This window comes from Ammospiza nelsoni, chromosome 3, assembly GCF_027579445.1.
Source record: "Ammospiza nelsoni isolate bAmmNel1 chromosome 3, bAmmNel1.pri, whole genome shotgun sequence".
Classification (NCBI taxonomy): domain Eukaryota; kingdom Metazoa; phylum Chordata; class Aves; order Passeriformes; family Passerellidae; genus Ammospiza; species Ammospiza nelsoni.
The window spans coordinates 69326745-69343807 of record NC_080635.1 but is presented as its reverse complement, the minus strand read 5'-3'; the positions used below and the strand labels follow the sequence as shown (position 1 = coordinate 69343807).

At 43.2% G+C, this 17063-nt stretch overlaps 1 protein-coding gene across 2 annotated transcripts in view; it reads right to left on the bottom strand.

Moving 5' to 3' along the window:
- METTL24 (methyltransferase like 24) overlaps nt 1–17063 on the bottom strand; it is a 44614-nt gene that overhangs the window by 16108 nt on the left and 11443 nt on the right. For both annotated transcript variants that reach the window (XM_059468328.1, XM_059468330.1), the window contains exons 2-3: nt 8279–8377; nt 4346–4485 (exon numbers count right to left, since the gene is read on the bottom strand). In XM_059468328.1, the coding sequence (XP_059324311.1) occupies nt 4346–4485; nt 8279–8377 (239 nt within the window). The remainder of the gene's footprint in view (nt 1–4345; nt 4486–8278; nt 8378–17063) is intronic.

The following is a 17063-nucleotide window of genomic DNA, read 5'->3' as shown; positions in this document are numbered from 1 at the left end:
TCTCAGTCCCTGCCTCTGTGAGAAGACGTGTTTTAAAAGGCTGTGCCATATTCCCACCTCCTACAGCCCAGTGGCTCACACAGGGTGCACTAAAATGAAAAAAATCTGGTATTTACCATTGCTGTCACACATCTGAACCACAGGCCTTTCCTACTCTGTAAAACAGGATGTTCTCTTCATTCCTACTCCCCCAAGCTTATTCCAAATGTGATTCAAATCATGCACTAAACATTGAACTTAAACAAAATTAAGCTGTTTGATATACACACGTGTAGCACTGAGAAGAGAATTAGGATTTTTTCAAATCAGTTGTACTGCAAATTGTACAACTGAGATCATTCACTCTGTACTAACAGCAGAGCATTTATCTGTTGTGCACAGACCGTGACAGGGCAGAACTCTTAGATGCACTAGCAGAGCACCTGCTACACTACACCACAGTTATCCTAAGCAAAGATGTGGGCCTGAAATAATTTTGGCTATTTGCATCAATATGTGAAACGTGGCACATTCCAAATCACGCAACACACTATGGTACAACATTAGTCCAGCGCTAAATGATCTACACAGATGACATACAAGTAAGATAAAATGAATTCAACTCATGAAACAATGTGTGAAAGAGCATTTGCTTTGGACAGCATGACACTTGCTGTAACACTGGCCAAGCACACTTTAACAATACCCTAGGACTCTGTCTTCTCAACCATCTTCCCTTTGGGAAAACAGGAAGAGACAGGGTGTGCAAAAATAGCCCAGCATGCTTTTAAGAACAACCCTAATTCACAGGATTCCAACCCATACAGCTGTGTGGGAGGAAAAGAGAGGAGTTTTCTTTTAATACATTCAACACGCATTAGAAAAAAAGTTCAGAAGTTAACCAAGTGAATCGACATGTTTGTTTGCATGTGGCTTTCTACAGAAGGGACAGCGAGGGACAACGAGCAGTGTAATCCATCAGGAATGAGACACTGGCTAAAAATGGACAGCATGGGAATTGTTGGGGACAGTCACAGCACTAGTGATGAGCCCACCAGCGACTGATGGCCACGTGTGTCCATGACACACTTCCAGCCGTACCAGCTGGCACAAGCCAGAGGGCCAGATGCTTTTGGTGCAGACAAACCTCAGGCTGCCTCCCAACAGATTGCTGCTGATGAGGACTGCAAAGGGAGCTTCACTGTGGTGGAAAAAACAGGGGAAAAAAATACAGATGAGGTAAAGACGGGCATGATGTGTCTTCTGACACTCCAGTTAACAGCTCAAATTTATGCCTGAAGAGAGATCCAGCCAGCAACAAATATATAGGAGAGAAAATCAGGTCTTCTCCAAAGGAACTGGTTCACACAGGATCACGCAAAGAGATAATGCAGCATGAGAAAGACAAAAAAAAAAGCAGCAGCAGCACCGGGCCCGGCTCTCCCGGCTGCGCAGGGAAAGCTCCGCTCCCCGCCGGCAGGGCAGCCACGCTGACCCGGACACAGCGGGCAGCGCTGTCCCTTGGCTGCTCCCTGCTCCCAGGGCTCGCACAGGGGCACGGGCACAGAGCCTTGCACTCACAATGGGCACTGGGCTGCAGAAGCATCGCACCGGCCCCTGCATCACCCGGGGCACAGCGAGCGCCGAGAGGCACAAAAGCTGCTTTGTCCGCTCTGCACTACACCTGTAGCTGATCCAGCCTGAAAACTGCAGGTACTCCAGCTCCCACAGCGACCGCAGGACACAGCTGTAAACACACGCAAGTTAAGGTCCAGCTTTCCCTTTCTCTGCTCCCCCTCCTCCCCTCCTCTTTCAAGATAACTGAGCTCAGCAGCTCAAGAAAAAACGATGGACCCCCTGCCTGAATCCTAAAGCTCCTACATACACTTTAGGATGCACCTGAAAGGGCATTTATGCCGTATTACAGGAAGACTCTTTAAACCTCTGCTGGTAAGTTTCTGAAATCCCATTCATTTATGTTATCCCAGCTTGAGTGCCTGCCTGTGGTGTTTGTAACTGATTTAGTTTAATCTAAGCAGATTTAGCACTAATAACTAGAGCTCACTAATGCATATTGCAATTATGTATCACACTGGGAAATCCTGTCCCCCAAGCAAAAACATTGCTACCTCCCAGTAGTGGAAGCAACTAATACTAATCTAAAAAGATCCCCAGATGTTCCAGACACTGCTCGCTCCCATTCACAAGGAACCTCTTCTATGGCATTCAAGGAGGCAAAGCTTAACCAGCATGTTTTATTCCAATATTAATGATATATGGATTTAATTCAGGATTCCTGGTAACACTCCCACTGAACTTTCACATTTGCCCCCCATCCATTTTCTCCGCAGTGAATGCTCTTCATTAGAAGCGGCTGCTCTCCATTTGCTCCTTATGAAACATAAGAGATAACAAAAATGTTTAAAGTGGATTTTTGCCTTAGAACAAAATTACTTTTCTGTCTGTCATAAATTAAAGGAAGTGAGTCTGAGGGGAAAAATTATGTAGTAACAAGCTCCAAAGTTTGCAGAAGTAAACTGATGGATTTTTGACTGCTTCTCCGTAACCTCAAGTATTTCTCTGTAATTTTTCAGGTGTTTCATGTGATGCCTCCTGGCTGGTTACTTACTGCATGCGTGTATCTGATGATTTATGGGAGAGCCAACATCAGTTTTGATCTTTGCTAAACCCTACACTTCCTAGCACAGATTAAATCAACTCTGCGTTGTACCTACAGGACAATTTAACAAAAATACCATTCTCAGTACACATTTGATCTTTAACAACAAGGAAAACTGACATCAACACAGGAGCTCAGATCTAATACTAATGATCATGCAGCTTGAAGGGCAAGATCTAGGTTAATTCCACTGAACTTTGAGTACTTTGCCAAGATACCTAAAACCAGCAGCCACCTTATCCCAGACCTCCACTATAACCAAAGGAAAGCTGTACCTACCTCCAGAATGCTATTTAGCTTTGCTGATTTTCCACCTGAATGTGCTTGCCTCTGCCTACTGACTACTAGAAGGGCCCTGAGGCAATAACTCAGTACTACAGTCAGAAAGTGAAGTCTGGAACTGAGCATGCACAGCATCTCCCCTAAGTTTCATAGGAACATGAAAAGCTGAGAAGGAAAAAATCATGTAAACTTCTATCTTGCATTAATGCCAGGTAAGTATAATTTGAAATATATTGCAAAGAACACTCAGAAAATAAGAAGCAACAGTAGTCAAGAGAAATCTTCTCTCTGTATATGTGATTTGTCTTTAAGGGGCATGTTCTTATTCTGCCACACAGTGCTGCTGAACAAAACCTGAGAGCACCTCCCTCTCAGAGGATCTGGGTCTTTACAGCTCAAATAAACTCAATCAAAGTATGAACCCACCCAAACTAACCAAAACCACTCCCTTTGACTAGAGGGCACCCTGCCTCTCCTCCATGCTCACTGCAGGTGTTACCTGCCATGAGAAATGCCACCCCAGCACGGTTCCTTGCTATCCACCCTTTGCAAATCCACAGCAGCAAAATCACAGGAATGAACTCCACTGGTTCAAGGGAGATGAAGCCTTTCAATACACCTCTAACCTAAAGCTGCCTCTCAGGACAACAAGGACAGTTTTATCAGGCTGCTCTACATGGTGATCTGTGTGAAATGAGCCCCAGATCCCAGTGACTGTTCTCCTAATGCATTTGAGTGCTGATGGCCTGATGCACTGTGAGGACTGACCTCCCTCATCCTCTGGGACAACAGAATGTTTTACTAGCAGGGAAACAGGCATGTGTGGATTTGCTACCTGTAAAAGCAGTTCTCCTGAGAAGAGTGAAAACTTCACTCTCAAGTGCTGTAAATATCATAAACACTGCAACCATTTCAAAGTAAAGCCACAGCTGCCTTTGTCACTATCACTTTGGCAGGTGTCATCCCTGAGGTGTTGAGCAAACACTCTCTCACATGGAAACGTACTGATTTGTCCCAGAGCTGGTTAATGAAGTTTTGCAAGCAATGCTGTTGAAATCCCTGGCAGTTTTGCAAGTCATGTCTGCTCAAGGCAGATGCTGTAGGCTTCTCAGCTTACCTCTTTGATTTCCATCTTCCTCCACATGAACTACCACTCACAACTCACCAGCAAGCAATTTGTTTTCATACTGATATTAGAAAGGCAAAGGAAAATGAAGACCCACATGGAGAAAGGATTTTTCCCTTAAAATGAAGTTTACAGAAGCACATCAACACATGACAAACACACCTGAACAAAGTTTGTATTTTAGAAGACAACCTTGCTGCAGCCTGTGTTGTATTTATAGGGCTTTTTGAAGCTACTTGCCATGAAACAATTTCCTTTCTTTTAAAGAGAGCACTTACCCAAGTGAATAGAGACGGCATTTCTTGCTTCTGATTCGATGGATGAGGCTAAACCTCTCATCAAGACAGACTGACCAGGGCTTTTTTGTGGTTTCAGAGTACCCTTTCAAGCTGTTCAGGTTCATGTGCTCACACGAAATCTGTTGAAATCAAAGGATATTTCTTTTTAAGACAAGACTTTTAACTTGTTTTTAATTTGCCTTCTGGGGGAGTAGTGGAAAGAAGAAAAATGTTCATTGGTTTAATTTAAGTCTTATTGTCAATCTGATACACGGCTACAAAGATTTGATTATTTTTTTCCTTGTTTGTCTGTTCCGCTTGGTGAAATTTAAGGCTTACATAATTCCCCAGAGAGCAATGCAGTTTGAAAAGCAAATAATTAAGCATTAGTACTATACTCAAATTCATTTTTTTCCATGAGGAAAAGATGTATCAGCATTCAAATGTTTAATTTTTTTTCTTTTCAAACCTTGGAGTGGATTCTGCATCCTGAATAATGTTAAAATCAAGACTGTAATTACAAAGTTGCAGCATCTCTGCAATGAGTACCTTACCCAGAGTGTCCTGGATCTCAGCTCCAGAAGGGATTTAATCTTTACCCCAACACATGACCTCTCCAACAACAAAGGGATTTAAGCAAGTGCATAACTAAACAGAGGAATCATAGCATGTGTGTCCATGCTGAGCTGGCTTGGACATCTGGAGTCTAAAGCCAGGATAAAAGCCATGCTAAAGAAGAGATAGAGACCCTGCAGGGAGGGACACCATAAGTCAAAGCCCTTGTACAGACCAAGAAAGCAATGACTGAAAATGCACTGGTTCATCCGAGTGTCAAAAATCACTGAGGGGTGAAGTCAGCTATGCCAGCAGCTGAGCAGCAGCCTGGAACAGCCAAACCCATGGTGACTGAGCCAGCAAAGCCATGGCCCTGTGAGTGACACCCCACAGAGGAGCCCCTGCCTGCAGCACCAGCTCTGCCCATCCATCCAGAATTTCAGAATTTCCATAATTTCACCCCCAGGCCACCACTTGCACTCCACCCTCTTCCTCCAAACCCACTCTGGAAGAGGCAGGCACAGAGCTGGGGAGTGCTGCACCCTTTGCAGGGCCAGAGCACAGCAGGGGATGGAGAACTGGTAAAATTCGTACGGCTCTCACTGTAGCACAGGCAAGGAGGCAAGGAGAAGCAGAAGGAAGCACCAAAGCTGTGGCTAATTCTGCCCAAAGCTGTGGCTAATTTTGCCCAGGAAAGGCTGCACTGCTCTGCTCCAGCATCAGCATGCACAGCTTGTTCTTGAAGGGCTTCTCAACCCACCCAGCCCGGCCATCAGTCAGGGGTTGCCGGGCAGAGGTTGCTACCGTGCAGAGAAGAAAGCAAAGATGAGAAGAGCTGCAGGAACTCAGCTGGGCCCTCGTGATGAAAAGTTGTTCTTTGGGCCCAGTACCAGCCCTGGCTGCAGGAATGGGAGCTGGCACTGTTAAAAAGGCAGCAACTAAAATGGTGGAAAGGACAAAACCAGGTTAAATATCAGTCCTAAACAGAGTGTTCTCATCTTGCTCCTTTCCTTCTTCTACAGCAGACTGCAGGGGCTCAGTTCTCATTCCTAGCCAAACTAAAAAGCACTGCTCTGCTCCCACCTGGAACCACAGAAATGAAACAATTTTACACAGAGGTGAGAGCAAAATCTGGAACCCAGCCTTTAATGTGGCACTCTTCACCACATACTTTATAATAAGTAAATAAAATTCTCATTCTTTAAGAAGTGTATGCTCTGAAAGATCATTACCTGGAGCTTTACATTCTAAGAGCTGCACACTGCATCATCACCTCCCTGCTCCTCCTTGGCTCATAATTCCCATGGAAAATTCACAAAAGCAAATACAGCATCTCTTCATGCTGTTCCCAGGATTCACAAAGTTTTAAGCAATGATTTGCTCTGCACCCCACTACCCATTTCCCTTCAGTCACATAACAATCAAGGAATAAATGGCACTGCAATAATAAGCACTAATTTAAGACACAGAAGAATAATGTACTCTCTGCAGAAAACTAAGATTCTGCAACGCTGCCACTTAATTGACTCATGGCATTATGAGCAATTACAACAGTTAGAGTTTGAGGCAATTTTAACAGCTCTTGCTACTGAATACCTCTTGCTATTAAAAATAAAACAACCAAAACCAAACAAAAACAACACCAACAAAAATTTTTTTTAAAAACCAAACAGAAATCAAACCCTGAACCTGCCTTTAGCACCATCATCAGTCTGTTGCATGATTTATTGATGCACTGAGCTCGCATCCTCTTCTGGGCTTCTGCTCACTGCTATTGTACAAATAGCAGCACAAGAAAAAGGCTTCTCCTGATCATAAAATACCAGCACTGAAAATGCTTTTTCTGGCCACACCTTGACCCTGCTGACATAGCAACTTCCTGCTCCAGCAGTTTGAGCCATTCTACACTAATGGCACGGCGCTGAACTTTGGCACAGTAATTAGTAGACACTTGCTCAGCAAACAAGGAAAGCGACATCCCATGCCTATCTACATAAGCAGGATGCCATTTTCAGAAGTGCTCATACCAGTCATGGTGTTATCCCATCAGTTACTCATCTTGTAACATCTGCCAGGTCAGGAACAGGGATTCCTCCCATTTTTTGTTTTCACTTATGCTTATTCCCCCAACCAGTGTCAGTTACTCAGGGAATGAAGCTTCTCGCTGAGTGTGTCAAAAGCAATAAATCCTCTGTTAATTGATGTCCTTGTAGGCTTTGACCCAACTAGCAGAGTTTAGCAACATCTGCCACTGTTTATTAAGTTGCTGAGATGAAGGATGTTTTCAAACTTAATATGTCTACCACAGTGTAAACTTCTGAACAACAAAACAAGCAGTTCTACACACATCTCTTGCTGTCCCACATGCATGATCTTACCTTGCGCCCTCTCAGTGCTGGCATGAGTGGCAACAGAGATGTAATTTTATTGAGAATCTAGCCAACTCTCCACAAGCTGGAGGATGCATGAACACCCTGCTATCTTCTTTTTTAGAGGTTTTTCAAATTATCTCAGCCTCAAAAGCGCTGCATTAGCAAAGAATTTCATACATGAATGACATTTCAGTGATGTTGGCACCTGGGGCTTTTTGCTGTTCTTCAGAGTAAGTAATGATGCTGTCAGCTCTCTATTCAAGGGTCAATTGCTGATAGACCGGGTACCAAGAGCATCTGCCCTGTTGGAATTGTGAGCATCCAGCACCTTTTCCATTTTTTTCTTACAGGAAATTCACACACAGATGCTGTTGTGCATAAGCGATGGCTCTGTTAAAACATCATGGCCCATGAATTTCCATGTATGCTGAAGGCTTGAAGTATCCATCAGCACAATATGGATTTGGAAATGCCATATTTTAAAAAGCACATACACCCACCAATTTCCATGGCTGTTGTTTTTGTCTTGAAAATATCAATATTCTATTGGCATCATTGAAACAACTGGTTCAACTTAGGGTCTGATGCCTTGTTCTCATTTTACTGGGAACCTCAAGTGCCTCCTTTTGGAGTAAAATGAGCCTGCTTATCATACTGTTATTGAGAGGTGGAGAGGTTGAATATACTCCCTTGATACAGAGTGCTCTGTATTTTTCCATCTGAGAGGGAGAGAGGGAGAGAGAAACACCACATCTAGAATTTCAGTCATACCATACTCCTGTCAGGGCACAAACCCAGTTGGAAATAAATAACATGGAAATAATGCATTCTTTCAAACCTGTGTTTTGACCTTTATATTCATGTTGACCATCAGTGCTAAGTTAAGCAACTTTAGAAATAAATCAGTTTCAGAAAGGTTTGGTGTGAGGTTAATTCCTTAGATAGGAGGGAAAAATCTGCACCAGGCAAAGTGTTTTCTAAATGGAGACTGAAACAAAAAACCTACCTGAGAAGTGCTAATGTACTTTAGGAACCTTGAGGCCTCATAGTTGAGGGAAGGGGTTGGACTTGCCCATGGTTGTAGTTCAATGTGCCACCTTACAGTCTGTTAAACAAAGCAAAACAAAAAACACCTTAAAGGCAATGCAAGCATAAATTACATGGGTTAATAAGCTAAGGAGATTTAATTTCAAACTAAAATCACTTCCTGCGGGCTTGTCTACACATGAAAAACATTTCAGAACAAAGCAGGGTTTCAACTACAGTGAAAAAGCATCTAACCATGATTCAAAATTATCAGGTTTGAAAGCAGATGCAGGTAACTCAGAAAGTGCTCCTCATCCAGGATACATGTGTTAACCCAATTATTCTAGGACACCCACGTAAGCTGGGAGAAATGCATGAAGAAAACCAAGATCTAAATAACCAAATCCGACATCAAAACATCTCAAAATAGTGATATTATTTTAATTTCATATCTATCAGGTATGAATGTCAACCAAAAGAAGAACTTGGATTGCAAACACTAATCACCAAAGGAAACCCCTGAAAGCAACCTGTTTTCTTTTTTAAGATCTAGATTTTATTGAGAAAACAAGCTCCTTGAGGACTTTGAGAAAAGCCCTCTTCCTCTCCCATGCTTGCCTGACAGATATGCCAGAATTCTTTGTTCCCTTGGAAAAATGAAAGTGTGGCAGCCTGTGGCCCTACCACTCCTCATTTACAGAGCCCCAAGGAAGTAGCTTTGGTGGGTGCTTTCTGCACTCCCTCAGCTCTGAACCTTGGGGATCCTGCCAGCTTTTCCAGTAACACTTCCCACGTAGAGTGGGACAGAGAAGGCCTTTCAGACACGTGCTTGCAGAGCAACAGGGCTCTGTGCTCCCATCTGCACCTCCTTCTCCAAATTCTGCCCACTGCCATGCTGGGAAGTTTAGACTTGTCATCTCTTGCCCTCAAGTAGATAAAAATACAAGCACAGTGTTAAATCAAGATTGATTCCTCGTGGCCTTTCATCTCCAGGCATCATAACTCACTTCTACGCTCGGGCAGGTACTATCAAGCTTCCCTTTAATCATCCTCAATTAACTGAGCTTCCATAATGGACAGGATGGGGTTTCTCCCTCAAAGGCTCATGCTAGCATTCAATAAAATACAATCAGAAGCCCCACTCGGGATTCCCACAGGACTGTATTTCAGATGGAGCCCTGGAAAAAGGGGCAGGAGAGAGCAATTAGCCAGGGAGGATGCAGGCAGACAGGTGAGCTCCCAGACAGGACTGGTCTGTGGCATCAGGACAAGAGCCAGCACAGTGACAGCAGGGATCCTCTGATGCCAGAGAGGAATGCAGGAAAGAGAAGGTAAAATTAGAAAAGATTATTAAAGAGGACCACCAGACCAGATGGCGTTTGCCTTGAGCTGGTATCATGAATTGATATTTTTGCAGCCTAAGTAAACATAGTCTACAGTGAGTGTGAGCCAAGGGGTCTGCATGAGGTTTGTTATTCCTTTAGGGGTTATTTTTCAGATTTGTTATGGATTTTGGGTTGTTTGGGGTTTTTTGGGGGGGTTTGGTTTTTGCTTTTTTTTTACTTTAAAGACATGCTGAAAAGGATATGGAGATTTTTTTTTCTACCCCAAAAGCAGACAAAAGTAGCATTTCTCACCCTGAAACTTCCTGCCTGCAGCAAACTTGGACTCCTATACTCTGCACAGCATGAGCCTGGAAGCAAGCTAGCAAGCCAGCTCTGCAGCTGCATGTCCCCCTGACCTCTGCTTGCTGCAGGCAGCCTGCAAACAGCCAACAGCAGGAGGATAGGTGCACACCAGGGAGGGAAATTCGTGTAATCTTTCAGAATGAGTCACAGTTCACACGGCTGAATAACGTTTGCAATGACAGGAATGCTGCTGTTTCAACAGGCTTGAAAGCTGAAATGAAAATGAAGACTGACAACCGTTTTCAGAGGAAAAAAAAAAAAGAAAAAAAATCAACCAACTAAACAAAAAAACAACCAACCAAAAAAAAAAAAAAAAAACAAAAAAAAAAAAAAAAAAAAAACAAAAAAACAAAAAAACCAACCCAAACCAAATAAAACCACCAACCACCCAGATACCTACATATCTATGCCCAGTTATTCTGAAATCTATTTGTGTGAGAAGTAGCTGAAGTAGCTCATTAAGGACAGGAATTGCAGGGTGGCCATTGTGGACTATTCAGCAAGAATTTCTTCTGCAGAGAGTTGACAGGGAAGAAAAAATATCTCTATAATGAACCACATGAATGAGATTCTTTTTCAGCTGAGTGCAATGTCCAAGGGCCACTGCAGCTTACACTCGGGTTCTTAAAATCTTCAAGACCATAAACTGCCTTCCCACTGTCTGCAAAATATTGATAAACACATGGAAATGAAATAAAAACCCCAGTGACTTACTAATGCAGTTTCACTAAAAAATAGTGGGGGATGGAGTGGGGGGGAAGGGGGAAAGGAAAAAGAACAGAAAGACTTGAAGCTTTTGTATAGTTCTTTAAATTTCAGAGCAGTACATAAATGCTACTTTTGTGACAGGGATCAGACCCGAGGCTCCTGTTTGACAGCAATGCTTTTGAAAAGCTTCTCAAACTTCACACTTGGTGCCTGGCTCCTTGGGAAGCAGCAGCCTATTTCCATTCACTAACGAACACACGGGAGAGTCCTGCTCCCAACACCTCCTGACACCCCCACAGGGTGCCTCAAGAGCTGCCTCACAATAAGATTCACAGACAATGGATGGGGGTGAAAATCAAACACATCTCTGGGGCTGGGTGCACCCCCGCCCCGAGGGTAACTCACAAATGTCAGTGATGCATTTTGGGCATGCTCAGGAATACAAAATATCCTCCTGAAGGAGCTGTTCCACAGGTACATTCATAGCCTTTGTTTATAGCTTTCCAGGTAATTTTCAGCCTGGTTCATAGTGTTTCCACATAAGCCTCCCCAGATAAACTCTACAGATGCTTTGTGAAAATCAGGTATATCCCTGATAAAATTGATCCTTATTTGAGGAGTTTTCCCCTCTCTTGACTGTGCAATTTTGTTTACTCAGAGCAAACCAGACTAGGGCGTCATGGTTTGGGTTTTCCCACCCATATCATGGAAATCTCTAGAATGACTGAGGACAGGTCCCTGTGGCTGCTGAACAAACAAGCTGAGATGCAGCTCCTTTCACAGAGGGCTTTGCAGCAAGAGGAGCAGAGGAGCTATTACAGCCCAGATTGTACAGCTCTGGATATGAAATTCAGTCAGGCTACCCAGGAGGAGCCAGAAAATGGGTGCAGACAATCTGCATTTTTGCCCATCACCATGGCTGTGTTCTCTTCCTAGGATAAGGATTCATCCAACCAGACACCATGACTGTGTTTCCCAAACATCAACATACCCATATTCCACAACATAAAGACATGACAGTAAACTTTCCTGTACCTGGAAAGTTACAATGGCACTTAAAAAACTATCATACTGAGTATCTTAAAGTATCCCTCTGTACATAGCTTCACTTATGGACACATCAATTGAAATTAGCACTGTAAGAAAAATCAAGCTTCAGCAAGACTTTATCACAAGCACTGGTCAGACACTGACTTCAGCTACCCCTGAGGGTAATGGATATCCAGAAACTGTTATTCAGAATGGTGTCTACATTTTCACCACGTGAGACAACCAAAGAGAAAAGAAAATCTAAAAGCAATGTCACAGCTTTGTTAGGAAAACTAGGATGCATTTGAAGGTCTGATTTTTCTTCCAGGTACTTCAGACTTAATGACAAGGACTAATGTTTCCTTCAGACCAATCTCACAATAATCTGCAGAGACTTCCCTCTGGAGACCACTTTTCCCCTAGATTTTTTTCCCCTTGTAGCCATCTGTGATAGTAATTTGATAATCCCTTAATAACCTGTAGTATATATGTGATATACTTTTAAACTGTCATTTAAATCTGTCCTAAAAATCTGAACTCATAATATAAAATTTAAGTCCAAATGTGCAAAGGGCTCACAAACCAGCAGGTCTAAGATTGTAGGTTTGCCAAATGTTTGGCTTTTCCAGCCTAAATTTATGCACAAATAATTAAATTCTTTCCAGACCAATCCTAGTTTTAGTGCGCTAATTCAAAAAGCCCAACCCCTTCCTTCCTTTCTGCTTACATTTGAAAGGGAATTAGTAAGTTTCTCATATTTCCATATTTTTTAACTCAGCAGCTGTTTCTCCCCCTTTTTAATCTCCTTCCTTTTCAGCAGCCAATTAAAATACAGAAACATATTAGCCATTTTTGTAAACAAAAATTCGGGTATCCCATTGCCCTGCCAGGCAGTCTGTTGCTTACAAAGAAGAAACAAAAGACTTGTCAATATATACACAGATGCCTTAAGTAAATCCTCCAATTAAATAATGCAACAATTTAATTTTTTACATCTGAGGCAGGACCAAATGTGAGTGGAAATGATTTGTGGCAATAAATTCCATCAAGAACTGTAAATATTTGCCAGCCATAGAAACAAATGACATGCGCATCTTCATCTCCAATTACTCTGCCTGTGTACTTCAGCAGAACAGAACCTGCTCATGGGTGAAATTTTGCAGGGATTTTATCAGTTTGAAAGGCAAAGCATGGGATTCAGATTCAGGCTGAAAAACTCCAGACATCTACATGGCAAATTTATTAGATTGCTTCCTTGAAGGCTGTTGTCCTCTTATGGTAAATCTTCCATACCTTCTGGGTGATTTCTCACAGGAAGACCCTCACAGCACTGACTCCTTATCAACATAGCCAACAAACTCCATCTTGCTTCACAGCACAGGCAACAAACTCCAATTCTCTTCTCCACCAGCTGACCCACTCTTCTGTAGCACTCTTCTTCTTACTGGACAAAGCTGTGGCCCATTAAGGGCAGGCCTGTTCCTAATCTTTGGTGATTAGTACAGCTGCAACTCCTCAGGTGTGAGACTAAATTTCTGCACTATATTTTCTTACCTTCTATCCCTCCACAGAAGGCTTGGCCTTGTGAGAACAGATTGCCCCCAGATACAATTTACAGAGCTCGGACATAATTTTATTTGTGGTCCCTCTCAAGCACCTGTGGCCTTAAGCTTATTAGTTTATTGTGGTGATAGTGTTTGAGATTTTTCCCTCAATTCCAAAGTACCCTGAATAGTGAAAGCTGTGTGCTGCAGGCCACATGAGCCCTGGCTTTGCAGGACACGCCAGCGCCCCACGAGGGACACGCAATCAGCACAAAGCCTGCTAAGGGCAGTGGGTGGGCTCTGAGGGTGGAGGCGGCCAAACCTGGCCCACTGCTCCTCTTGCTGACAGCACAGAGCAGCTCCAGCAGCAGAGAATCCCTTGTGAACACCCACGTTTAGTTTCAGAGGCAATTAGCTGGGTGACTCCCAGGGAGACCCAGGGGGATAGAAACACTTGTGCATGCAGACAGCCATCAGCTCAGCTCCCACAGTGGGCTGGGGAGTCAAGTTATTTGACAGGGCAGATGAGGCAGACAGGATCTTAAAGGAATGATTCATCTCACTAGAGAATAGACATATAAAATATGTAAGGTGAGTCAAGCCCTGGAAAAGTCCATGTCTCTCCATGACCTGCAAAGGAAGCCTGAAGGATGTGCTCAGGAACACTTACACCACAGACCCTCAACAACACAGAAGAGAAACCCCAGACCAGACATTCACACAGCCCATGCTGCAGAAAAATGTGCATTTTAGAGGGCTGAGGCTGTTCTTTAGCTATGAGCCTAAAGCAACATTTAGCTACAGTTTATTCTTCAGCAAGGTTGAGTAATTCCTGTTTTATGTTCGGAGCAGCAGTATGTGGCACAAGTAAAACAAACTCCACCTAAAAGCGGAGGTATCAGTAGGAAAGAACAAGTATGCCTTCAGCCTTGGCACAGACCTCCTTGAGAAGGTCAATTCATACAGTCCCCTTTAGCTAAATGGAACCAGCACCACCAGGGCTCAAAGGCACACACTCGTAAAAACCTGCTCCTCACATGGTTACTGTGGAGCAGCAGGGACACACACAGGCTCAGCCAGCTGTAATTTAAAACACAGGCTTGCAAAGTGACTGACTCATATTTAAAGCTCTGAGTGAATTAATTTCCAACACAACTGGCTTTATAGATATTCCATCCTTACATGTCTGAACTGTTTCTTTCCTTTCTTTTCTATTTCATATTACTATTATTTTCTTTTTTTCTTTGCAGTTTGTCTTTCTTAAACATACCAGGTTTTCTCTTAAGAACCCATAGTGCAAAACTTGCTAATACACACCTCCTCTGCATGTGTGTGCCTGCACTGAGAGAAGAACAGTGGGTTCCCTCTGAGGCATCAGGCATTGAGGGAATCACAGGGAAAAGCAGCTGACACCTAGTCCTGCAGCCACCCAAACTGAGAGTTTTCCCTCTAACAGTAACACTTCCACACATTGCACAAAGTCCATGATGAACTGAAGGAAAAAAAATTAATGCAAGAAATATTTCTATTTCTCCATGTTTCTACTTTTCTGAGTTTATCTAAGGCAGAGACATCTCTGACACCACTGCACACAGCCTTCTCCATACCCAGTCACCTCTGGATTGCTCTGTCCTCTGCAGGCACCACATTGGTGCAGTGCAACGAGCAGGCCACCAAGGGACCCCCTGACACAGGCAAACTCCTGAGCTAAAAAATCTGCAGTGTGTTACAGAACCACAGAATAGTCTGGGTTGGAAAGGGCCTTTAAATATCCCCCAGTACAACCCATTTCCATGGGGCACACACTCCACTAGGTCAGGTTGCCCAAAATAAACAGCACTGCCCCCAGTACAGACCCTTGATGGGCACCACTCATTACTGGTTTGTCATTTAGACATTGAGCCACTGACTACAACCAAATCCTTATCCATCTACCAGTCTATCCATCAAATCAATATCTTTCCATTTTGGTTGTGCCTAAACAACTCCCCATCCTCAGCATGTTTTAACGTGTCTTCCAGGAGGACCCACTCCATGATCTTATCCAAAGATCTGATGTTGGAACAATAAATAGGCTGAGGAACAATAGCTTTGTGCCAAGATAATCCAGCAATGTGTCACACATGCAGTCCAGCTTTCCCATGCAGGAAGGCTGCTCAGGAAGTAAATCCTGCCTATGGAAAGCAGTCCTGTGATAAGAGTGCTTTTTGCATTAATGAGTGTCTGTCTTAAATTCAGATGGGTTTCCAACACGATCTGTATGTGGAGAATTCTGTCTGGACATGTGTGTTTAATATTGTGGAAAAGGGAATGTCTAGGATGCACTTAAGTTTCCCCTAGGTCCTCACTCTCTGTGCATCATCTTTTCCAAGTCTCTGCAGTGCAGCACACATTTGTCTGCCTAGAAGCAGGATGTGAGCTCTGCAAGAGTCAATCTAGGAAGCTCCAAACATCACCCAGAGGGCTCCACTTAAAAGCAGTTTATCAGCACTGGCTTCGTAAGGCTCCAGTTTGCACCAGTAAGTAAAACTCTTAGACTTAGCAGGCAAAAGGAAAAAAAGGCAAAGTTTTACATTAAAATGAATAAAACTATTTTCTGACATCAAATCCCATTAGAAAAGCTTTCAGTCACTGCATGGTAATTGAAACCAAGTCTTCACTCTAGCAAGTCAGTCTGAACATGAATGCATACGAATCCCTGAAAAGACAGCAATCACTAAGCATTTCACCTCTGCTTTCCTTTTGTTAATACTGATGCTTATTTTCTGCTCCTTTTGCTTCTCATTTCCCATCTGAAGGTGTGAAAAGGAGCCACATCCATACAAATTACTGCTCTGGGGGCAGCTGCTGTCCTTACCTAGGCAAGCTGCACTAGTGACCTCCATGTAAAACACCAACAACTTCAATGCCCTGGGGAGATTCTGTGTTTCACACACAAAGCCCACACTCAAGCTCTCTCCAACTCTATTTTCAGGTTTGTCTTTTCCCCTAAACAACGATCTCAAAAGAAAAGCATGCACAGAAAAAAAAGGCAGGCATTGATTTGAAGTGACAGAATTTACATCACTTTAAGAATCAAGAAATGGATTTGGTGAAATAAAGAGCAGCTTCCAAAATTAACAGGAGGAAGCCAGATCTGTAGAGGAATTTAGGTGACTAATGCTCCAGTGAATTCAAATAGTAACCCTGAATTCCCCAGGAAAGGTATTGGGATATTGGGGTACTGGGAGCTTACTTGCCCGGTTTACTTTAGCCACTGTGGACACCCCTGTAAATTCACCATCACCTTGAGTGCAGGTTTGGGACTTACAGGAAGCAGAGATTCAGATGACTTGCCAAAATATTAATTTGCAAGTATTTATGAATTCAGAAAGCATTGCATCTAATTCATAATTTACACAGCATAACTACCACTCCTCACTACCTCTGAGAAATAAATCCCTGCAGCCAAATGATCTGGGGGCTGCAGGGATAGGAAAGGGCAATGCTGCACTGGGGAACCTCTCCTCAGGCATTCAAAGGTCACCAGAGACAAACAGCTCTGCCACTGGAAATCCCAGCAACATATGGGAGAAATGCACATTTATTAAAAGAGAGATTGATTTTACTCTAAGAGACATACAGCTTTGAAAATAGCCAAGTGAGATTGCTTTGCTACAGTTCTAAAATAAAATAAATAAACTGGGCAGCAGCATTCCTGCGCTATCCAGAGGCTGACAGCATGATAATATATCTAATGGAGATAAAACCAGGAGCCAAAACAGATTCAAATTTATGGAAGTAAATTCTCAAAACT